Below are 23633 nucleotides of genomic sequence, written 5' to 3' on the forward strand. Positions count from 1 at the left end.
CCCGGAGGCCCAGCGCAATGCTCTACAAAAGGCAGGCGAGGCTTCCTCTGAGCTGTCGGGTGCAGTCTCCACTGCAGCTGGGTATTGAGGACTTGCCACTGTGCAGGGGACCAGGGTGCCGCGCCCGGAAAGGTCGCAGGCGAAGCTCCTGGGAAGGGAGTAAAGGAGGGAGCCAAGGAGAGAGAGTATGGCAGTCTCGAACCGCCCCCAGCTCTCGCACCCATCCTCCAGTTAACTGATGAGTCCCCAGGAGGGGAGGAGAGGGGCGGGGCGGGGCGGGGCGGGGCCACCAAGAGGAGGCGGGAGCGGGGCCGCGGGCCCCGATCGCTGGGGAGGGGCTGTGCTCGCTCGCCCGGCAGAGGCGCGTGTAGTTGGGCGCCTTAGCTTGGTTCGCGGGCTTCGCCACTCCCTGCCTTTCGGCACCTGCTGCTCCGCCATCCGGGCTCCAGATGGGGAAGGACCAGGGCTTCTCTCGGCACTTTAGGTAGCTTCCCATTGCGCCCCGGGCCCCCCGGAACTGTGCGCCCTGGGCGCGGCGGATTCGCCTGGGGCTAGCCTGAAAGTGGGTGGGGCTGGGGCATTGAGGGGCTTCCTTGCCCTGGGTGGGCATCCACCAGCCCGGGCGGAGTTGGGGGCTGGAGAGGGTGTAAATAAACTGGGCGGGTACTACAGCGGGAAGGTTTGCGTGTTGGTTACCAAGAACGCGGTACGCAGCCCTAGGAGTTGGGGTGGGATAGAAGAGCTGGGATTGGAAAGCGCTCTTTCCTTCTTCCTACACTGGTTGAAGGAACAGGACAGGGAGCAGAGGCTGAGTGGGTGAGAATTCAGCGTGTCCTGTCCCGAGTTTGGAACAGGCGCACCCCAGGCTCTAGCTATCCGGGTGAACCAGGACATCCTCACCCCAGTGCCCACCACACCAATTCGCTGGCTGTTGATCAAGGGCAAGGTGGAGAAAGTTGGGACCGACCAGGGAATGTAGTGGAGAGAGAGGATCCCCAGGGAAGCCCCCTGGTGGCAGAACTGACCTGGAGTACAAGGTCATTGTGTGACTCCTAGGAAGAATCTAGGGACCTCAGAAAGGACTTTTTGGCATAGCAGGGACATGGGACTCCTGGACACCTATTGCCAGGCTGTCGCAGTCAGAGGGGTCAGAATAATCAATTCGACTCCACTGCATGTAGCTATACCATTGGTCAATTCACAGCAGACCCAGGGGTTGCATGGCCAGACAACAGCCTGGAGGGCCCACAGGAGCCAGAAAGGGTTTTTGGCTCACCAGGCAGCCTTGGCCTCTGGCTCAGCCCCAAGGACATCAATTCGGGAATGCGCCACTCACCCTTCTTTCACCTGTGCAGTGGGTGATTCAGTCTGGTTCCCACAGTATGGGGGAGAATCTTTTCTACTTGCTGCTGGAGGGTGGAGCTGGGCTCATCACCTGGCCCCTGCCCATGCTGGACTCAGGGGTTGGTTGTATAGGGCTGATGCCTTGCAGAACCTGGGGCTGGGACTGGACAATCTCAGGCTTGTCATCCCTCCTTTGCCTGGGCATGAGGCATGAGGACTGGGAAGGAGTGGGGCATATGCAGTCCAGGTAGATGGAGGTGTCAGGCTCCGGAGACCTTGAGTGACCATCTGAGGAATGAGGCTGGGGCTCCAGATTTGTAGGAATCACTGCTGGTGGGGGCAGAAAGGGCTCCCAACAGAGTTGAGCAGGTCATTCATCCTGGCCTCCTGATCAGCTGGAACATCCAGACGGGAGCAGAGCTCACTGCAGGACACGATCAGCACACCCCCTCCCAAAGGATTTACCCCTCTTCCCTCCCACTAGGCATCCTGTTCTGCCTGACTGGCCTTATTAGTCCTGCCCACAGAGGCCAGGAGAACTGTGAGGCCACAGAGCAATCAGAGGGGTTTTCAGCTAGCTGCAAGGCCACCATTCCCCTCTCTCCCAGCTCCCCATCATTCCCTTGGCACCAGCTCCTGGTACAGAGAACAGGGAAGGGAGCCTTGGGATGCAGCCAGAGAGGCTTCTCTGGTGTCAGAAGCCCTGCCACAGTGCTGAGGCTTAGAAGGCTGGACTGATTCCAGCTGTGTAACCCTGGGAAGTCATGGATCCTCTCTGGGCCTCAGAATCCTCTGCCACCAGTTGCAAAGTCCACCAGGATGTTAGCTCCTGCTGTGACTTGGAGATGTGATGAAATGATTGCAGACCCCTTGGGTCCTGAGTTCCTCCTAAATGTTGAGCTCTTTATCAGTCACTGTGGCTCATGGCTGATCTACAGACCCAGCCCTAAGAGAACTCCCAGCCTCACAGAGGAAGACCATGGGTGGGTGGGGGGTGGAAGGCATGGACTCATCCAGGGTGTGGACCCTGCATGGGGGTCATGCCTCCTTCACTCCACACTTCCAGGGTGACTCCTTGGAGAGCAGGAGCCCAAGTCCTTCCACCTTTTAGCCTCAGTGCCTGGAGGGCACAGATGGCAGGGGCTCACTAAATACATGTAGGATTAAATTGAAGGGAGGCCAGTGTTGGGTGTGGAAGGGTGAGCCCAGTTTAGCTAAGGGAGCAAAGAGAGTGGACCAGGTAATGGCAACAGTTCGGCCAAAAGCTTGGAGGTGGGATTAAAAAGGTGGCAGATATTGTGGGCCTGGCGAAATCTGAGTTGGCAACTGTAAAGCCCGGCTGGTCACAGAAGCAAGAAGGAAGACTGGAGTTGTGATGAAGGTTTGCGGGGAAGTGGCCGCTGCTCTTTTGCCAGCAGAGTCACAGAGAAACAAGAAGTGGAGAGGTTGGGATATCTGTCAGGGGCGTGGCCTGGAGGGTTCCCCGGCATGAGATGAGGGAGTTGGGGAGACGCCAGAGATGGAAAAAACACGGTTCCGCAGAGTTCAGAGTAATGGGGGACAGGGAACATGCCTTTCCCTAGGTGGAGCGAGCAGGACGCCACGGGCCCGGTGTGGCCCAGGACGATTTGGAGCCTAAATTCAGGCACTGAGGGGGGAAATGGAGATTCCACCTCCACCCGCAGGGAAGGGCAGGATCGCTGAGGGTGGCACCCACCGGAAAACGCCTTTGGACCGCGATCGGGACGCGGTAGGGGGCGCACCCCAACTCTGCATTCCTCGTCCGCAGGATCTTCATCCCCAAGAAGCATCGGGCGCGCTTCGACGAGGTGGTGTCACAGGGCCTACTGGGCAAGTTGTGCCGCGCCCGGAGGGCGCAGGGCGCGCAGCGGCTGCGTCGCAGCCGCAGCGAAGAGCGGCCCGAGCGCCTCCTGGTGTCCACACGCGCCAGCGCCCCGCCGCGCCGCCCGGACGAGCCGCCCCCGCGCAAGGCTGCCTCGTTGGTGGGCGGCCGCTCAGGCCCTGGGGGAGCGCGCAGGTACCTGTGGCGCGCGGGCACCGGCCGCGGACCCTTCCCCGTTGTGCCCTTGGGATGGAGACGTGGGCAGAGAGAACGGGAGGTGGGCATCTGGGGGGACAGGGAAGAGGAGCGGGACATGAGTCCTCTCCATCCACTGCGCCCCTACCCTGGGGTAGCAGGGGAGGCTGCAAGTCTCCCATCTCGGCCTTTCCTTCTTCCTAGGACCGTCAGAGTCTACAAGGGCAACAAGAGTTTTGGCTTCACGCTGCGTGGCCACGGGCCGGTCTGGATTGAGTCCGTCCTTCCTGGTGAGGGGAGCAGATTGTCCTTACAGTCCCTAAAGCTCAGGATTGGGTGAAAAACTCTGTTATAGCCCCTTCTCCCGGGTAATTCTACCCCTCTAGACTGCTGCTTAGCAATACCTTCCACCTCATGTAACCTGTGTCCTCTGAGTGTCCCAGAGTGCCAGTACATCCACATCACCCAGTCACCTATTTAAGATACTTGAGCCCGGGAGGCCTGGGTTTAGGCATCTCCCCTCCAAGTTCACCATCACTCTAAGCCAAGAGAGCCAAATTCTTGATCCAGACCTTTCGTGTGTCCAGAGAGAGGGTTGTGGGCACTTTTTTGGACACTGGGGCAGCCAGGGCAGAGCTGGTACCTGCCAGACTGAGTCCCAAACAATATTCTCTGCTTAGAAAGCCCACTCAAGCAGTACTCAGAGAGCTCTCAGGGCCTTGCCTGCTATTCAGCTACTGAAGTGGAATCCCTTTTTCCTTCCACCAGCCTCCCCATCTTGCTCCTGAAATTATGGCATCTTGAAGAAGGCAGAGCTTTGGCAGTGAAGGAATCCTTTCCTGTCCCATCAGTGGGGCAGATGTGGGGGTTATTCATCCACTGTGGAAGGTGTCAGTGAGGCAGAAACTTCCGCACTGAATTGAACTCCCCCCCTCTTGTAACCACTCCACAGGACTGGGCCACCTGCTCTCTGGAGGGTTCCTTTAGAAAAGATTAACTACTACTGTTTAAATGAGGCTGGTAACCTCATGCTCTTCCCATCATAGGAAGCCGAATGAATTCTTACATGTATGCTTACGGCTTACAGATGGGAAAATGGAGGCCTAAAGAGATCCAGGGAAATCAAGGACCTGAATGTGCATCCCCCCTTTCCCAGAACCTGAGCATGATGCTCCTATTGACACCTCCCCATCAGTATCCCTGCTAATCCCCTTTCTACACTTCTGTAGCCCACATCTTTAGCATATAGATTTGTGAAATGTGAAAGTGCCTCAGTGCCTTTGCATCATCGTTCCAGTCTTCTGGATCATTCTGAGACCTTTCTTATCCTGAGAACCATCATGCTGCAGTTCTTTTTGGATTTGGGCATCCCTCAGTTGTTGACACAGTAGTGTAGGAAAAGGACCCAAGGCTGCTCCCTAGAGAGCTTCCTCTAGAAATGATTAACTGCTGCTGTTTGTAGCTTTTCCAACTGTGCCCCCACCCTAAGACCCACTTCCCTGCCTTTCCGTGTGTGTGAAGATACTCAACTTAGGGCCTTGTTAAAATCCAGGTGTGCTATTCTCCCCAACTCAACTTCTAGGCTGGTAACCTCATGCTTTTCTTATCATAGGAAACTGAATGAATTATTTCATGGGAACTTTTACAGATGGGGAAACAGAGGCCTAAAGAGACACAGGCAAATCAAGGACCAGAACATGGGGGTCTCCTGGCTCCAGGCCTGGTGTGATCTTTGGTTCCCTGGGACAACCCCCTGCCCCTCCCACCCCTTTTCTGACAGGTCGAATTGGTTTAGTCATCAGTGTCACCCTCTCCTCCTTTCCGATCCCTGGAAACAGTCTTCCCCCATCCCATCTCTCCAGGAAGTCTTCCTGGATTGTCTCTTTCCTCTCCAGAGAACCTCCAAGCTTCAAAAGAGAATTGCTCACAGTCTGGTATATTTTATATAGGCACTTATCACTTTCCCTACTTATTTCCAAGTCAAACTTAGCATGATGACAAAGGCGGCAGAACAAGCAAATCTGTATCCACAGGAGCTGACTTTCCAGCTTCCCTTCCAGGTGGCAGGTGACCTTCAGGGCTACCAAGGCAAACAGCAGGAGTTAGTTAGCTGCTCCCACGTGTCTTAAAAGGCAGGTTTTATTGACTCAGGTGTGATGAGATTGATGGGTCAGGAGATAGTTGCCATTGGAATATAGTTGGCCAAGACAGATCCCAAGAGGGGGAGGCACAGGATGCCATCCATGGGGGCATGAGGAGAAGAGCTGGGGCTGGGAGGAGGCTGACAGAGCAAGGAGAGCATGTGAACTAGAGTCTTTATTGTGGGTTTTCACAGGAAGGAAGCGGGGAGGCAGGCTAAACCGACTAAGTGGGTGTCTGGCCCTGGGGTGATAGGGGTGGGTGGATAGTGGCCCAGGGTGAGACAGCTCCCTAGAGGAGGTGGTTGGGTGTGGGCTCTGGATTGGTTGGTTTGCATGCTTAGAAGTGAGTCCTTTTCCAGCCCTAATTTGGCTCTGAGTCTCTTTCTCTCCTGTAAACCAGGAGACTAGCATCTGGCTGGAGTGGGATGGGTCCCACACAGGACCAGGGAGGGACCCTGCTCAGCTGACCAACATGCCCACTCTTCTTGCTTTCAGGCAGCCCAGCTGATAATGCAGCCCTCAAGTCGGGTGACCGGATCCTCTTTCTCAATGGACTGGACATGAGGTCAGAGACTATTGGGGACACCAGAGTTTGGTGATGGACAGCCCCCTAGTGTCCTGCCTCTTGAGATACCCAGGTCATAGTCCTGATCCCCTCTGATCCATTTGCCCTAAGGGTCTGTCCCTCTTCCTCTGCGGACTCTTGAATCTATCCCTGCATCTAGTTACCACTTCCAACCAGAAAATGCTCCAGCTCCATACTGGGGACACTTAAATGTTTCTTGCTCTGGAGGGGGAGGCTTGCCTGGAGAGTGACATAGGCATAGCTCCTTCCTGATGTCCAGGAAGGTCAGGCTCAGGGCAATAGCAAATCAAGATGGCTGAGGCCTGGGGCTTCTGCACAGAAGATTGATGAACAGGAGAGACAGGGCCTTGGCTAGTCCAGCTGTGGTCTGGCTGTGTGACTTCTACAGACACAACAGCGAGGTCTAGATGGTGGCTGTGGACAGGACTCACCTATCTGGCCCTTCTGGGTCATGTCTGCTTGGCAGGAACTGCTCCCATGACAAGGTGGTATCCATGCTGCAGGGCAGTGGTGCAATGCCCACGCTGGTGGTGGAAGAAGGGCTTGTTCCATTTGCTAGCGGTGAGACCTGCATGCCTCTTGGCTTCCTTGGCCCAGTGGTGGACTGGGCTCTTCCCACAGACCTGCAGCTTCCCTTCCCAGGGATGCCCTAAGGTGGCGCTATGGATCCCCAATGCACAGCATTCCGAAGCCGCTCAGGGCTTTCCCTCCATCCCTGTGCCCCGCTGAAGGCAGCAGTGCACTTCCCAATGCATGGCACTCCCAGCTCAGGAGTCATTGACCTCAGCTGCCAAAGGAAAACTACACCTGACCTGGTAACTCTGGGTCACTGTTGACTCTGTCTGTGGTCCCAGCAGACTCCGATTCTATGGATTCTCCCAACCCGTCATCAGCGCTCACCTCCCTGCAGTGGGTGGCCGAGATTCTGCCTTCCAGCATCCGGGTCCAGGGGAGGACCTTCAGCCAGCAGCTGGAGCACCTGCTCACACCTCCTGAGCGCTATGGGGTCTGCCGGGCTCTTGAAAGCTTCTTCCAGCACAGGTGGGCGGGCAGAGAGGTGATGGGAACCTGTCCTGTGTGGGCCCCAAGTCCTGCCCAGACTCAGCATCCTATTCTCCCAGCCTGAGCCTCTTCAGTTCAGCCCCTTCTTTCGGTGGGACTGGGTTCATGAAGGCAGTGGCTGGCACCAGGGGGATCAGGGGTTGGAGTGTTGGTCTGTCCTAGAACAAACTCTGGCTCTGACACCTCCTAGCCTCATCACCTTGGGCAAGTTGGCAGGACCCTCATGAGAGCCTCACCTGTGGGCACTGGTCATGAGCCAGGCCTTTGGGGTCTAAAAGAACCCCAGGATGTTTCTTTCTGCACCTCAGCTGCAGCAGGCTGCATTGATCAGCCTTCTTGGCCCGTGGGGTCTTTATTCTGATCTGTGCCAAGCCACTCACTTGATCATTCACTTTTTTTTTTTGTTTAAACAGTTATGTTATGATATGATTAATGTCCAGGTATGGTGGTGCATGCCTGTAATCCCAACTCCGGAGACTGAGGCAGGATGATTGCAAGTTTGAGGCTGATTTGGGTAATTTAGTGAAACCCACTCAAAATTTTAAAGGACTGGGGGACATAGCTCAGTGGTATAGTGCTTACCTACCATGCAAGAAGCCCTGGGTTCAATCTCCAGTACCACCAAAAAAGAAAAGAAAAACATAATTCATATACAGTACAATTAACCTATTTAAGTGTATGATTCAGTGGGTTTTGTTATATTCACAAATAAATGCAACCATCATCACAGTCAATTTTAGAACTTCACCATCAAAAAGAAACCCTGAGCCCTTTCACTATGACACCCCTACACATACTTATTTATCTCTACCCCCTGACCTTCAGCAACCACTAATCTACTTTCTGTCTCTATAGATTTTCCTATTCTGAACCTACATGTGAACAGGAATCATATAACATGTGAACAGGAATCATATAACGTTAACTTTTTGTCTGATTTCTTCTAATTAACATAGCATAGTTCATTCAAGTTATAGCTTTTACTTCCTTCCTTTATGTATTCTGTTGTATGGATGCACCAAGTTTTTTCATCCATTTGTCCATTGATAGATATGTGTATTGTTTTTAACCTTTATTCCTTTTGAGCTTCCCTTTCTGTCCCATTTCAAATATCCCTGCTGTGATCACCAGTCTGATAAGTTTATTGGACTTTTTTTTTTTTGGACGGTGTTCTTGAAAAGTGTGCATTGCTATCTACCATGATTTTTTTTTTTTTTTTTTTTTGGTACCAGGGATTAAACTTGGGGACGCTTTACCACTGAGCCACATCCCCAGCCCTTTTTTTGTATTTTATTCAGAGATAGGGTCTTGCTGAGTTGCTAGAGTCTCCCTAAGTTGCTGAGGCTGGCTTTGAACTCAAAATCCTCCTGCCTCAGTCTCCTGAGCCGCTCAGATTACAGGAATGCACCACAGATGTATTTTTCTTTTACACCATTATCGTGTTATATATCATCTTTGTTACTGACTACTGTGTTTATGTCTGTCCATATTTAGCTCTGTGCATATTTACTATATTGGTTATAACTGCAGTCACATGGGCCATGTGAACCCCATGGTTCACAGCATGATCCTGTTTTTTATTTTTGTTGTTTTAGTCATAAGATGATCTCATTATTTTATTTTTTAATCTTGTTATTTTAATTTTTCTCTCTTTTATTACTAATCATTTTAAGTGGTCTTTAAATAAGCCTGTGCAGTTTTTCTATGTCCTCACTGTAAATTACCTGTTTCTATTCATTTTTGGCTCTTACTCTTGTTGATTTGCTCAAGTTTCTTGTACATTTTAGATACTGATTCCTTGTTGATTTTGGACTTTGAAATATTTTCTCCCATTTGTTTTGTGTTATATCTAATATTATTATGTCTAAGTTGTGCTTCTTTGAGCAGATATACTTGATTTTGTCTAATGTATCATATTTTTTGGTCTTATAGTTTTGGATTTTGAAATTTTAAGTTCTTTTCTGCTTCTAGTCAAAAGATATCCTCCTAATTTAATAATTTTTCATTTCTCACTTTGGTCTTTTATCCAAATGGAGTTCACCTTTCTGCATGGTATTATGTAAGGATCCAGTTTTTCTTTCCTATATAATGTAGGTATCAGCAAACTGACTAGTAAATAATAAAAATTTCAGACTTTTCAGTCCATGTGTCCCCTTTCCCAACTCTACATAGTAGCTTGGAAACAGCCATAGACCAAATATAAATAATTGGCTGTAGCTTTGTTCCAATAAAACTTTCTTTATAAACACAGGCGATGGGTCAGATTTTAGCTCATAGACCATCATCTGTTGGTCCTTGATACAGTGAGTCTGTTTCTCAATACACTCTATATGTTTTAATCCATTAAGTTTTCAATTCTGTGTGTATTTAAATTGACACAGGCGCATTAAAATAGTTTGGCAATTCTAATCTAGAGCTTATTATGTCATTAATTATCATTAATAATGTTAATGGGGCTGGGGAGATAGCTCAGTTGGTAGAGTGCTTGCCCTGCAAGCACAAGGCCCTGGGTTCAATCCCCAGCACTGCCAAAAAAAAAAAAAAAAAAAAAAGAATAATGTTAATGATATAATTAATATTAATGTGTTTTATCACAAATCATCTTTTATTTTTCTCAAAAGAATGTACTCTAAAAACATAAACATTTATTGCAAAATTACCCTAAAGTGAGGTATTTGCTGATTAATGTTAGTTTTTTACATATTCCATAAATAGCATGATAGAATTTCATAGGTTAATTTTCACAACAGCTCTATGCTGTAGGTGCTGTTTTTATCTTCATTTTACAGATGAGGAAACTGAAACCAGAGAAGTTAAGTAACTTGAGAAAGATCTCTTAGCTGGCAAGTGGAGGAACTGGGATTTGAATCTGAGCAGGCTGTGCCCAGATCCTGCCTTCCTGTCCACTGGTGGGGCAGAGCATGAAACTGAATTCTGTGGCCTAGAGTGCCACCTTTGCCCATCCACCCCTGGGGGATCCTCTGAGTAATGACTCCCTTGCTCCTGTATCCTCTTCAGGAACATTGATACCCTCATCGTGGATGTCTACCCTGTGCTGGACACACCTGCCAAGCAGGTCCTTTGGCAGTTCATCTACCAGCTGCTGACATATGAGGAACAGGAACTCTGTCAGGAGAAAATTGCATGCTTCCTGGGCTACACGGCCATGACAGGTTAGCATCCCCGCATGCTCCTTCTCCTGCCCATGCTGCAAGTTACCCAGCCCACCAGGTGAATAGCCAGACACCTGTTCACACTTGTGAGATCTTGTGGCTAACTTGGCCCCTCTCACACCTAGATGTGCTCACGTTCTAGGCAAATGCATGGCACACTCGGGTTTGGTCTATGCTTTGTCCTGAGCATGTGCCTGCCCATCTTGACCTTCATGCTGCATGTACAGCATGATCTGGGACTTGAGAGGCTCCACTTGACCACCTGGGGTCTCAGGTTTCTCATCCACAACATGAGAGTAATCTTAGCACCTGTGCTGTATACCCTGGAAAGTATATCACAGATCAAGACTTTCACATGGTCGCTGTTTGCAAATATACCAGCATGTCTCTCCTGGTTGGGTTGTCCTGGCTGGAGGCTCCAGTGCACAGACACACACATGTAGGCCTGCCAGGGTACATGCAATCACATTTCCCCACCACTACCTACCTGATAGTCTGCCCACAAAACCATGTATTTCAGTTTGAGACTAAAATGGAAAGAATGTCAGACCCTGTGGCTTTATCTGCTACAGGCACTCTGTACCACAATGGCAGTCCCTACAGATGTGCTATTTGTTAGTCCTTGCATGGCCATTATCCCTGGTCCTGGGCACCCACAGTTTGCTGAGAAGGGCTTTAGCAAGAAGCTCTGGGTCCATGCTGGGCAGCACGTGTCTGCCTAGGCCTGCAAGCTTTTGTTTCACCCTGCAAACCTCTTTGTCCAGCAGTGACCAGCTTGGTTCAACCTCAGTGTTGAGACCCTGGAAGGTGGGGTCCTGAAAAGAGAACCCAGTTGGTGAAGGTTGGGGCCCTGACTCAGGTTCTGTCCTCAGGCTGGCTACTGCCAGGTGCTTCTTTTGTCCAGTTGCCTGGTTTCTGGACCCAGGGCTTCTCCTGACAGTTGTCTTGGAAACCAAAAACAGGGGAGGTCCATGGCCTGGAGTCCCATATAGGTGAAGAGCCCCTGGCTTAGAGTGGCCCACATAAGGGTGTTTGTGGAGGCCAAGAGGTCAAGGTGCCCTTTCTCCCCTGTGTGACCCACAGCAGAGCCTGAGTCCTCGCTGGACCTGGAGCCCACACCGGAGCCCACACCAGAGCCCACACCAGAGCCCCAGCCTCGGAGTTCCCTGAGGGCCTCTTCCATGTGCCGCCGGAGCCTTCGGTCCCAGGGCCTGGAGACCAGCCTCAGCTGTGGTAAGGCCCCAGATGGAAAGGGAAGAATTCCACTTTCCCTCCTGCAAAATGTGCTTGGGGAGAGGAGAAGTGGCAGAGACTGGGGTCTGGCGTAGCACTCCTGATTGGTAGGGTGGGCCTGCAGGGTCTGGGCTGTGGACTGAGTCTTGGAACTCAGACACGGTCACAAGATCCCATGGTGCCCTCCCAGCAGGTCCCAGTGACTGCCCTGAGATGCCTCTTCCTCTGATCCCAGGCGAACGCCAGGCTGGGGATGGCACGTCCCTCCCTGAGACCCCCAACCCCAAGATGGTGAGACCTCCTCTCTTCCTTCCAGGTGGAGTCAATGAGGGGTGGAAAATGGGTGGCCTGTGGGGTGGGGCCCAGGAGATCTTATCTCAAGACATCCGTGTGACTACTTCAGGCTAGGGCACATTACTCAGGCCTGGCCTCTGAAGCCCAGTTGGGGCTACATGGGAGCAATGGGAACAACCTAACCTCATCCCTGCCACCCCCCAGATGTCGGCTGTCTATGCAGAGCTTGAATCTCGACTGAACAGCAGCTTCAAAGGGAAAATGGGGACTGCGTCCAAATCCCGGTCCTCCCCACCAGGCCCCAGTCTGGCAGGCATGGCAGGTAGGGGCTCAGCCAGCCTCTGGTCCTGAGGGTGCACTGGCCTCTGTCCTTCTGGCTGGCTTTCCAGGTGTCATTCCCATTTCCAGGCACACCCCTAAAGTGTGTGCAGCTAGATCGTGGGGAATCCCAAAGGCTTCTGTGCATGGGTAGGAGCCATCAAGGTCCAGCTTGCCTCAGTCCCTTTTTTGTCCCATGGTCCTCACCACAGCTATGGAGCTGCAAAAACAGAGGAATGCCCCCAAAGAAGTCGCTGGGTTAGCACTCAGCTCTTGGACAAACTATTAAGTTAATGCATTACTCTGCGAATGATCCATCTGGGAAGATGGTTTCCCAGATAAGCTGGAGTCTGGCTGATCTGGGTCCAAGCAGTGCTTTCAGTACCCAATCTGGTTTCCACAGACTTAGAAAAGATCCTGCGAGGCAGGGTTACCCAGGGGCTTCCAGTACTGTGCTCAGAGAGGGAAAGGGGAGTGTCCTGGACACAGAGCCAAGCTACCCCAGGCTTCCAGCCTGTGCCTGGAACCTTGAACCTCATACTCCATCCCCCACCCAGGGCCCAGGACCCTATCCAGCGTCTCCTGGCCCAGTGAGCGGCTCCTGCCCTCCCCCTGCTACGACCCGCTGTGCTCAGGGGGCCTGGCCTCCCCCAGCAGCTCCGAGTCCCACCCCTACGCCAGCCTGGACAGCAGCAGGGCGCCCTCCCCTCAGCCAGGCCCCGGGCCCATCCACCCTGACAGCCCCCCCAGCCCGGACCCTGCCCGCCCGCCCAGCCGCAGGAAGCTCTTCACCTTCTCCCGCCCTGTTCGGAGCCGGGACACGGACCACTTTCTGGATGTGCTGAGCGAGCAGCTGGGCCCCAGGGTCATCGTGGATGATTTCCTGACACCTGAGAATGATTATGAGGAGGTGGGTATGCAAGGGAGGAGATGGGTGTGGAACTTGGTGAGGGAAACTGTGTCCCCTGGTCCCCGCAAGAGGCTTCCTGCCCTGGGGATCTGTCTTGGGCTACCCCACACCCTGGTTGGAGCTACCCCATCCCTTGTTCAAAGGTATCCTGTATACCCTCAGGGTACTCCAGTCCTCATCCCGGGCTAACCCCCTCACAGACTCAGGTTAAACCACCAGGTTTTTCCGTCCCTTTCCCAGACTGTCCCATCCTTTGCCTGAGGCTACCCCACACACCTCTCTCAGGTTAGCCCCTTCCTCATCTCAGGCTGTCTACGCACTCCCAAGCCATCCCGTCTTCCGGCTAGCCCATGAGACTATCCTGTCCTCATCCAGGCTCTCCTGCCTCTCGTCCCATGCTTCGCCCACATGCTCTGGTCTCTCTGGGCCCAACCTCTCCCTCTCCTCACTTATTTCCTCCCCCACCAGATGAGCTTCCATGATGACCAGGGCAGCTTTGTGACCAATGAGCGGAGCAGTGCCAGCGAGTGTCTCAGCAGCAGTGAGGAGGGCAGTTCCCTGACCTACTCTTCCATCTCTGACCACATTCCCCCACCCCCGCTCAGTCCCCCTCCACCACCACCCCTGCCTTTCCATGACCCCAAGCCCAGCTCCCGTACCTCTGATGGTACCCGGGGCTCCACTCAGGCCCTGACCAAGCCCCTCACCCAGCTTGGTCACCCAGTCCCACCCCCACCTCCACCACCCCTGCCCCCACCTGTGCCCTGTGCACCCCCCATGTTATCCCGGGGCCTGGGCCACCGGCGCAGTGAGACCAGCCACATGAGTGTCAAGCGCTTGCGGTGGGAGCAAGTGGAGAACTCGGAAGGCACCATTTGGGGGCAGGTAGGTTAACTGGGACCCACCAATGTCCAAACCAGGGGTGGGTGGCCTAGACAGCAGCATTGAAGACAGAACCCATCATCCTTGAGGCCCCTTCCAATATTGGTTGGAACATTCTCTGGTCCTCCCCACCTCAAGCAGAGGAGGAGTGAAGACCCACTCTAAGGACACACCTACCCTTGTTGATCAGTGCAGACCGTGAAGCTAGTCTGTGTCTCTAAACTGAAGACACACTGGGACACCTGGAAATACCCTGAGCCCACCTTTGAAACCTGTCACTCTTGAGGCTTACTCTTGAGGCTGGACTTTTAGGAGCCTAAAAGAACATCTGGTCCAAACTGCATATTAGCCTCACCTTTCCACTTTGATACTTGAACATTCTCCGTATACACACACACACACACACACACACACACACACACACACACTTGAATACCTTCACCAACGGGGAACTCACTGTCTGTTGAGGTCTTCAAACTGAATAATTTTAACCATCTTTCTTTGTGTTCCTCTGAAATCCTATCTCCCCAAGATTCCCTTGCCTGTTTTCTGTCTGGCCCTTGAAATCAGGCAGAGCAAGTATATCCTCTTATTCACAAACTGGCTAACCTGTAAGATGAACAAGATTCACTTACACCTATTCTTTAGGTCATTCCTCTAAAATGTGTTATCTAGCTCCATAGTCCAGTGATTATGTCCTTGTCACAGAGCAGGCTCCAAACTCCCAGTAGGACTTGATCAGAGGAGAGAACACACCTCCTTTGACTTGGATACCATTCTTCTTTAAATATGGCCTGGGGTCCCTCCTGCTTCTGAGGCTGCTCCATCACAGTGCTTTTGCCTAACCTCATCCTCAACATCAGTCTCTTCTTGGGACCAACAACATGCCTTCACATGTAGCCACACTGTGCAGGGGTGTGCTTGTCATTCTTCCTCGTGGCCATCTCCTGGGTCTGTTATATTTCCTGCTCGCTCAGCCTGGATGATATCAGCCCATATCTCCAAGGAACCTTTCCATGTTGCTAATAAAGATTTTCAGCAGGTCAAGGCCATGGACAGAAATCTACTGGGTCCCCTGGAAACCTAGTCCCACAAGCCTTAGATGCGTCCTTGAGCTTTGCTCCACAGTGTCATCTTTCTACTGGTTTCCAAAGCTAGAAAATCCTGTGTGACACACATCTGACCAAGTCCAGATCCATGCTCGGTGTCCCTGACATGTGGCCATGTTCTGAGACTGCCCTCCCTTTGGGATCTCTCCATTGGCAACCACTCCACCCTCACTCCCTGTCCAAGCCTAGGATGGTCCCCTCCTTCTTAATCATCTCAGCCACCTGTCCAGTTTCCCGCTCCTGACCTTTTCCTGCTTCAGTTCCCTCAGCTGCAGCTCTATCTGCCCAGGGCAGCTCTGAGGTGAGCTCACTCCCTGCAAAGGAGACCTCAGAGCAGGGCCAGGCCCTTCGGCTATCTTCTTTGGCCCCCGTTTTTTGTCTCCAGCTCCATCGGAGGTCCTTTATAATCTGCTCCAGCCCAGCTTCAGCATGGATGGAGTCCCAAGAATGGATGCATTATCGACTGCAAGGGGAAATGCTCCTCACCTGATAGTTTGGATGATCTAGCTTTTTCTGTAGTCTCTGCCTGCTTTTGTCTTCCTTCCTCAACCCCAGGACAGCCCTCAGAGTGTGGACAGCTGGGGAGGGCAGTCCAGCTGTTGCTGTCTCTCCTCTGAACCTCCCCTCACTCCCTCACAGCTCGGGGAGGACTCTGACTACGATAAACTGAGTGACATGGTGAAATACCTCGACCTGGAACTCCACTTTGGCACCCAGAAACCTACTAGTGAGTGACCTGCTGGTCCTGGGGGGAAGTCCAGAAGCCATCCCAACCTCCTACCTTCTGTGGCTTCCTCAGGTTCAGAGTCCCCAAAGCCTGCACTTAACTGCTGTTTGGCTAATACATCTTCAAATCTTCAATCCCCAGATTAGTGTTTCCTATCTCAAAGTGGAGATAATAATAAAAGCTGGCACTTATTGTGTGCTGACCAAATGTCCGATGATCTCACTTCTACATTAATCCCTTGACAACTCTAAAAGGTAGATACTAGGATCGCCTCCACCTCCAAATGAGGAAGCACAGAGAGGCTAGGTAATTTGCTCAAAGTCACACAGCCAGAATAGGGTAGACAGAAAGCAATTACAAATACCTCTTCCTGTCTCCCTCTCCCCTCAACCCCTTTCTGGGTATCACTTTATTGTGTTTGGGTGGGACTCAAGAAGCCTGGTGTGTGGTCACAGGACAGAGGAGAAAGACTGACTTGTGCATTCAGGAATCATCTGAAAGGTCCAGAGGTGCTTGGTTTTCATTGCTCTGCTAGCTGGATCCAGATGGCTCAGGGAAGAAAGGGTATTTGGGGTGATGACAGTGGGGGATGAACACACCTTACACAATAAAGGCACTGGGCTAGGCCAGCAATGGGAGGCTGAGGCATGAGGGGATTATGGACATCTGGAACTGATCCAGTCAAGGTGGTGCTTGGGAGGAGGGAGGCCCCGGGCAGTTGGCTGTGACTGCCCCTCTCCCAGGCCCTGCAACTGCAGCCCCAGTCTAGGACCCCATCCCACTCGCCCCACACCTCCTCTCCTCCATTAAACTGTCCAATTTCTCTTCCAGAGCCAGTGCCTGGGCCCGAGCCCTTCCGAAAGAAGGAGGTGGTGGAGATCCTGTCCCACAAGAAGGCCTACAACACCTGTGAGAGACCAGAGGACCCCAAGGATTCTTGGGGCTGTTGGTGGCCCTCTGTCTGGGTCATAGAGACTTGGACCGACCTGGAGGGATAGCAGGAATTAGGCTGTGGGAACCGGAAAATCTGTCGCCAGGCCGACTGAAGGCCCCCTCCCAGGCCCTATATCTGGGGGTGGGGGCGTGGGACTTTCACCTGGGCGCAGGTGCCAACCTTGACTTCATCCTCTATTGGCCCCACCCTCTGCAATGGCTGTTCTGGCCCCGCCTCCAGCCACATCCTCTACTCCGCCCCTTACAGACCCCTCCCTAGCTCCCGGCCCCACCTGGGGTCCTGGTCTATCTCCTGAGAGCCGGGTCCTCACCCTTTAATCCTCACGGCCTCTGGGACCGCCCCCGCATAACCCCTTCGGCACCTCTTGTAGGTCCCCCGCCCCAGCCCCCGGTAGCTGTGGCCAATCTTGAAACCCCGCCCCGCCCCTGACTCACCCCTGGGGTCCTGCCCACAGCCATTCTCCTGGCGCACTTGAAGCTGAGCCCCGCGGAACTGCGGCAGGTGCTCATGAGCATGGAGCCCCGGCGCTTGGAGCCCGCGCATCTGGCGCAGCTGCTGCTGTTCGCGCCAGATGCCGACGAGGAGCAGCGCTACCAGGCCTTCCGCGAGGCGCCCGGTCGCCTCAGCGAGCCGGATCAGTTCGTTCTGCAGGTGACTTGACCGCGACCTCCATCCCTGCGGCCAAGGCCTTCTGGGTCAGGCTCCCTCTGTGACCAGGGGCCGTTTTTGCCCAGCGCCCCTTGGGTACCACCGCGGTGCTTAGACCTCTGAGTCCCAGTTTAACACCTTTAATGGCCAATTCCCACCCGGAGCCGAAGTTGATGGGATAAGAATGTCCCTAAGGAACCTTTTAAGGTCATACCTGGCCCAGGTAACCAGCCCCCTCCCCAAGCTAAGGTGGGACATTGAGTCCTCTGGAAAACCAAGGATGAATCCCTCCCTGCATTTATGGCAGATGCTGTCGGTTCCGGAATACAAGACCCGCCTGCGCAGCCTCCACTTCCAGGCCACCCTGCAGGAGAAGACAGAGGAGATCCGAGGCAGCCTCGAATGCTTGCGACAGGCTTCCCTCGAGCTCAAAAACAGCCGGAAGCTCGCCAAGATCCTGGAGGTCAGGGTGCATCATTCCCCAATCTGCTCCTCTGTTCCCTGTGGATGCCATCCTTGGAGACTCATCCTGATACCTGGGCCTGGGGGCGGGTGGGCGGTGAGGGGAGCTCCACAATCTACCCGTCCTCCTCCCCGCAGTTTGTGTTGGCCATGGGCAACTATCTCAACGATGGACAGCCCAAAACCAACAAGACCACAGGCTTCAAGATCAACTTTCTGACAGAGGTGAGAGCCAGGTAGCAATAACTGACTAGCTCTCTCTACCCTCCAGCCTCCCTGGCCACACTTAACACAAGTTGTGACAAAGGGGAGGAGAAAACAGCATGACCCAGGAGAGCCACCCCCAGCCCCCGCAAGGGAAAAGAGTTGGCTGCATAGAAGCCAGAATGTGACTGCAGCAGAGGGTGAGGGTGCTGTCGGGGGGAGGTACCAAGACTCAGAAACTGGAAAAGAGGAGTGGGTGAGGTGCGTCAGAAAGGGAGTATCAAAGGCCAAGAATTGGTGCCACAGCCCAGGCGAAGCTGGGGCCATGTGACCAGAAAGGTGGCGTGGTCTTTGAGGAAGATGTCTGTTGGGAATCACTTGCAGCTGAACTCCACCAAGACAGTGGATGGGAAGTCCACCTTCCTGCACATCCTTGCCAAATCACTGAGCCAGCACTTCCCTGAACTCCTGGGCTTTGCTCAGGACCTGCCCACTGTGCCCCTGGCTGCCAAAGGTAGGCTGGGTATATAGGTGGGAAGTCAGACACATGCAGCCCTGGGCTGTAATTGGGACCCATTAGGCTTCTGTCCATTCCTGCAGTGAACCAACGGGCCCTGACTGGCGACCTGGCTGACCTCCATGGCACCATCAGTGAGATTCAGGCTGCCTGCCAGACCATGTCCCCCTCCAGTGAGGACAGGTTTGCTGTGGTCATGGCGGTATCCTCTGAGCAGCCTGTTCTAGTACCATGCTGGGCCATGGGGTGGTTGGGTAGAGCCAGCAGTGGCTCCAGGGGCCACTGCAGACCCCAGCAGAAATTCTGGGCACAGGGCATTGTACATCCAGGGGTTCATCATGGAAGAGGTTCCATCGTGGGTCATTGAGAATCCAAGTACTTATGCCAAATCTGAGTAACCGAGTCCAGAACTCTTTAGGCTGTCCCAAAGCCATTGCCTTCCCCTTTCTGTCTTTGTAGGTAGTGGAATACAGATTTAAGTCACAAGATACAAGGAGAGGCTTGTCAGGAAAGGGGAACATTCTCACTAAACCCTCCAACAGAGCCTGGCCAGCAGGGAGGACAGGAGGGAAGGGCATGTGGCTCTTTTCCCTGTACCCCTCTGTGACCACAACACCCTTTAGAGGTTTTCTCTGCTGAGGCTAGAGCTGGACAAGTAGGAGGGTTCTGGGGGCTGTGCCTATGGCCAGGGCAGTTGGCACTCCACCTGGAGAGCATTGGCCTTGTATCTGACTCCAGCACATAGCCTGCTGGGGTGTGTCCAGGTAGGAATTTTTTTTTTTTTTTTTGGTACTGGGGAGTGAATCCAGGGGCACTCAACCACTGAGCCACATCCCCAGCCCCTTTTTGTATTTTATTTAGAGACAGGGTCTCACTGAGTTACTCAGGGCCTCGCTAAGTTTCTGAGGCTAGCATTGAACGCAAGATCCTCCTGCCTCAGCCTCCTGAGCCACTGGGACCACAGGCATGCACTACCATGCCTGGCCAGGTAGGACTTTTTTCTAGTGCTGGAAATCAAACCCAGAGCTTCACACATGCTAGGTGAGCATCTACCATTAAGCTTCATCCCCGGCCAAAGGGAGGAATTTGATACCAGGTCCCCTCTTTCCTCTCAGGCAAATACTGTGGTTTGTGTAAGATGCTTCTCATCCCCATTCCCTTTCACCCATGTAACACCCAGATTTTTGCATATATGGAAACCAAGGTATTCAGGTAAGGATCAGTCCAATTCATATCACTCAATCTAGGGGTGCCCTCTCTGCTTCCGTGGATTTGAGGTATCCAGAGAGAGAGAGAGAGTAGGTGGTCATTTAAGGGCACCCTCTACCGAGGCACTTGAGTCCTAGGCATTAGACAGGCTTAGGCTCAAATCCTGACTCAGTTGCTCATTGTGTGACTTTAGACAAGCCACTTACCTCTCTGGGCCTAGTTTACTACTTACTGAGGAGAGAGGTAATAAGTGGACCATTGTGATCATTATCTGGTTATGGTGCAGATGGGTTTCAACCCTGGCTCTGAACTTAGCTAATCTCTGGTTCAGCCATAGGGCTTATTGTGTGATCTTGGGTTAGTTTCTAAAGTTCTCTGTACTTTAATTTCTTCATGTATAAAATAGTAATAATGTACTTCAAAAAGGTGTTAGGATGATTAAACACAAATGTCCAGAGGGCTTAGGACAAAGCTGGGCACAGCTTCAGTGCTGGAAAATGGTAGCAATTGAGCTGCTGAATCTTTTTTGAGAACACAGATGCTAAGCACTTGAGGTATAGGTAGGGCACAGGGCTGTATTTACAGGGCAGACAAGGAACTTGTGAACAATTTCACATAGTGCCAAATACTATAGAAAAAGTGTAAGGTTTACACGGTGACAGAGGGGGCCACTGTAAATGGATGGTTGGGTGCTGTGGCCTCGAGGCAGAGCTCCCGGAAGGAGGGGCCCCCTGTGCAGAGAACTGCAAGAGGAAGGCCTAAGGCTGAGGGGTTGTGGCAGTTTCCAAAATGAGCTTAGTGGTCAGTGACCAGAACAGGGCATATTTCCTGCTAACACAGGGCCTGTCCCTCTGAAGGTCTCAGGCAGAGAGGGAGTGGGCAGCTAGAATGATGGGGGTCACTGCCCAGCAAGGTGAATGAGAGGGCACCCAGAGGGCTGGCTGTTTCCTTAATGAAGGCCCCTTAGTCCTTCCTGGAGACCGCCCAGCCTGCACTTCGGGCACTGGATGGGCTGCAGCGAGAGGCCATGGAGGAACTGGGCAAGGCCCTGGCCTTCTTTGGGGAGGATTCCAAAGCCACCACCTCCGAGGCCTTCTTCGGCATTTTTGCGGAATTCATGAGCAAGTTCGAGGTGAGCCAAGGTGGCTGAGGGCCCCTTAGGAGAGGTTGGGGCCAGAGGTCATCTGGGGTGTCCTCCTGGAAGCCTTACTGGAAAGGGTTCCAGTGAGTGATACACCCCCCGTCCTGGACCAGAGCAAGCTGCAACTTTGGCGCGGGTGGTGTGGGTTGGTGAGAGGAAGAGGAAGGGTTGGGGACCGCTGACCACCCTCACCCCTTGTTCTCCTGTCTCCCAGCGAGCACTCAGCGACCTGCAGTCCGGGGAGGGCCCACGCAGCTCTGGGATGACTTCACCCCTGGCCTGGTGATGGCAGCCACTCCTTGTTCTCTGCGGCCTGAGCATTGAGAGGGACACCAGAGGCTTCACCCCAGAGGGCAGCCTGCATGCTACAGAGGTTCAGGCTGCCGAATGTTCAGCGTGATTGCCTGAGGGAGGGGCCTGGGTGTGCCCGTGTCTCCAGCTACCTCAGCTGCAGACCGCAGACCAGCCCAGGCCTCCCTGCCTGCTCTGTCCCGCTGCGGGCCGGCTGGGACTCCCTGGGCAGGGGGACAGGCAGGGTGGCCTGGCCTTGTCCCGTGCTCCATGGGCTTCTTGTGGTCATCCCTGCCACCCACATCCCCCCCTGGCCTGTTGAATAGAATAAAATGCTTCTGTGAGCCCCTGGGACGTCAGCCTGCAGGTGGATTGCTAAGTGGCCACTAGCCGGGGGCAATGTCAGGCTGTTGAGGGATGCACCGGTTGGGCAGAAGACTGAACCTCCTCTCTGAGTCTGCTTGAATGGGTCCTGGTGAGGAGACAGGTGACCTGGAGCACATCCACCATGCCAGCATCAGAAGGCAGCTTATTCTGGGCTGCAAGTGCCCTTTGGAGGAAGGCAGGCAGCAGACAGGATGCAGAACCCAAAGCACTGAGGCCCTAGAGACAATGGGGCAAGGCCAGGTCTTGGAAGTTGGAAGGAGATGTCCAGAGAAGAGAAGCCAGGGAGATAAGGAAGACCTGGAACAGGAAGACCTGCTATGTTAGACTGCAGAATTAAGGTTTTAAACCAGTGGATAAACTCAAGTCCACTGCAGAGGTGGCCAGATTCCTAGCGGGGAAGTTGGGAGAGGGCTGGGAATCTTCAGAATCAGGGCAGGGAAAACAGGGAGATGTTGAAGTGGTGGGTGAGCAGGATTTTGTGGCTGATTGCCACGTTTCTCACTGGGATGGGTGGTGGTGATGTTCCCTGGAACAGATCATGTGACCAGGGCAGGTTTGGGAGCCGATGACACAATCTGGGACATGTGTGGGACCCAAGAGGTCACTTTATACATGTCTGGGGATAGAGAAGGGAGTTACCTGGATGTCTGGAGCAGGTGGAGCTGTGGGCAGGGAGGGAGATTAACTAGTTTTCCATGGTGGCTGGTAGATCCCAGCGACAGGCAGCTTTGCCTCTTCCCTCTTCTATGACTGGTTCTTCCAGAGAAGTCTGAAATGGGCTTTCAACCTATGTCTTGGATTTTTTTTTCTTACACTACAACAAATGGTTAATGCTGCTCACGGGCAGAATTTGGGATCCATTTGGTTCTTCCACAACTTTCCTCTTCAAGGCCAATTTACCTTCTTTCTTTGTTCCCACCCACAACCATCATATAAAAATGTCTAAACCAAAATGTGTACTTCAAGCAGGAATCTGACTCGTGGGGTACACTTCTCCCCAGGAGCTCAAGTTTCCACAAATTTCCTGTGTTTGTGTCTCTGGGAAACATGTCTGGTCAGTTAAAATCCCTGTGTGTGATGTATACAGATTATAGACCGGATCCCCCGGCCAAACTAGCTTTTATAATAGATTCCTGAAAGTTAGAAGCAGGTGCTTGCTCCAGAGGATCCAGCCCCTGGATTGCATGGTTTGGCATGCCAAGCACTAGCTAGGTTTTCCCTAACATACCTTGTATCTATTACCTATTTGCCACAATAATGCTGTGTAATGAACTGTTCACAAACTCTGTGGTTTAAAATGACAACCACTTACTGCTCAAGAGCCTATGGGTCACCAGAAGTTCTCATCTGAGCTGGGCTCTGAGGATGCTCTCATGCACCTGCAGTCAGTGTGAGTCAGTTAAGCAACTTTGCTGATCATGCAGGGCTGTCTCTGGTGTCTGGGGTTTTGGCTGAGAAACTTGGGACAATTTCATGAGGTCTTTCATGTGCTCCCAAATAGCCAGGATCATATACAAGAGGGAGGCAGGGGAACAAGAGAACAAAGAAGCAAAGGCACAAGGGTCTCTTGAGGCTTAGGCTCAGATCTAACGTAACATTCTGTTGTCAATACCAGTGACAAGGGCAGCAGAAATTTTAGGAAATGGGCTCCAATTTATATTCCGGAGCTGGGGATGGAACCTGGGACTTTGTGCAGCTCAGCACTCTCCTGCTGAGCTACATCTCCAGCCCAGATTCTACTCCAAATGGGAGATGTTGCAAAAACCACATTATATAGGGTGTGGATTCAGGTGGAGAATCAGGACCATTTTTGCCATCAATCTATTGCATGACCTCTTGGCTGGACACTCGAGTACATATCCCACCCTCTTTAAAGCTCTAGGTGGTCCTGATCCTGCCTGGACCCAGCACTGCTTGGTTACCCATCCCAAGTGTCTCCAGATGGCATGCAGAAGCCATCTCACCTGGTCCTGACTCCTCTGCAGATATTCAGTCCAGTAGG

The 23633-nt window shown here is 52.8% G+C and overlaps 1 protein-coding gene across 2 annotated transcripts; it reads left to right on the top strand.

Annotated features, from left to right (window-relative positions):
* Positions 1-353: 353 nt before the first annotated feature.
* On the top strand, positions 354-22057 carry Grid2ip (Grid2 interacting protein). Of its 2 annotated transcripts, none has more exons than XM_047533621.1 (21): positions 354-484; positions 3134-3382; positions 3587-3672; positions 6019-6088; positions 6576-6670; positions 6967-7150; positions 10190-10344; positions 11428-11577; positions 11768-11868; positions 12076-12193; positions 12747-13099; positions 13568-13984; positions 15730-15817; positions 16649-16726; positions 17227-17423; positions 17728-17883; positions 18021-18107; positions 18471-18600; positions 18687-18805; positions 20780-20944; positions 21168-22057. In XM_047533621.1, the coding sequence occupies exons 1-21, from the start codon at positions 450-452 to the stop codon at positions 21237-21239; spliced, it is 3105 nt and encodes a 1034-aa protein (XP_047389577.1). In that variant the 5' UTR covers positions 354-449; the 3' UTR covers positions 21240-22057. The 2 variants fall into 2 exon arrangements, with proteins under 2 accessions (XP_047389577.1, XP_047389578.1); XM_047533622.1 differs by having other exon boundaries at positions 11771-11868.
* The last annotated feature ends 1576 nt before the right edge of the window (positions 22058-23633 follow it).

Source organism: Sciurus carolinensis, chromosome 18 (genome assembly GCF_902686445.1).
Source record: "Sciurus carolinensis chromosome 18, mSciCar1.2, whole genome shotgun sequence".
NCBI lineage: Eukaryota > Metazoa > Chordata > Mammalia > Rodentia > Sciuridae > Sciurus > Sciurus carolinensis.

What these genes read in the sequence shown, in the direction of transcription:
- Grid2ip (XM_047533621.1), top strand. Translation starts at nt 450, where the DNA reads ATGGGGAAGGACCAGGGCTTCTCTCGGCACTTTAG. An exon ending in GATTGAGTCCGTCCTTCCTG is followed by an intron (nt 3,673 to 6,018) that starts GTGAGGGGAGCA and finishes TCTTGCTTTCAG; the next exon opens with GCAGCCCAGCTGATAATGCA. An exon ending in AGATCAACTTTCTGACAGAG is followed by an intron (nt 18,108 to 18,470) that starts GTGAGAGCCAGG and finishes AATCACTTGCAG; the next exon opens with CTGAACTCCACCAAGACAGT.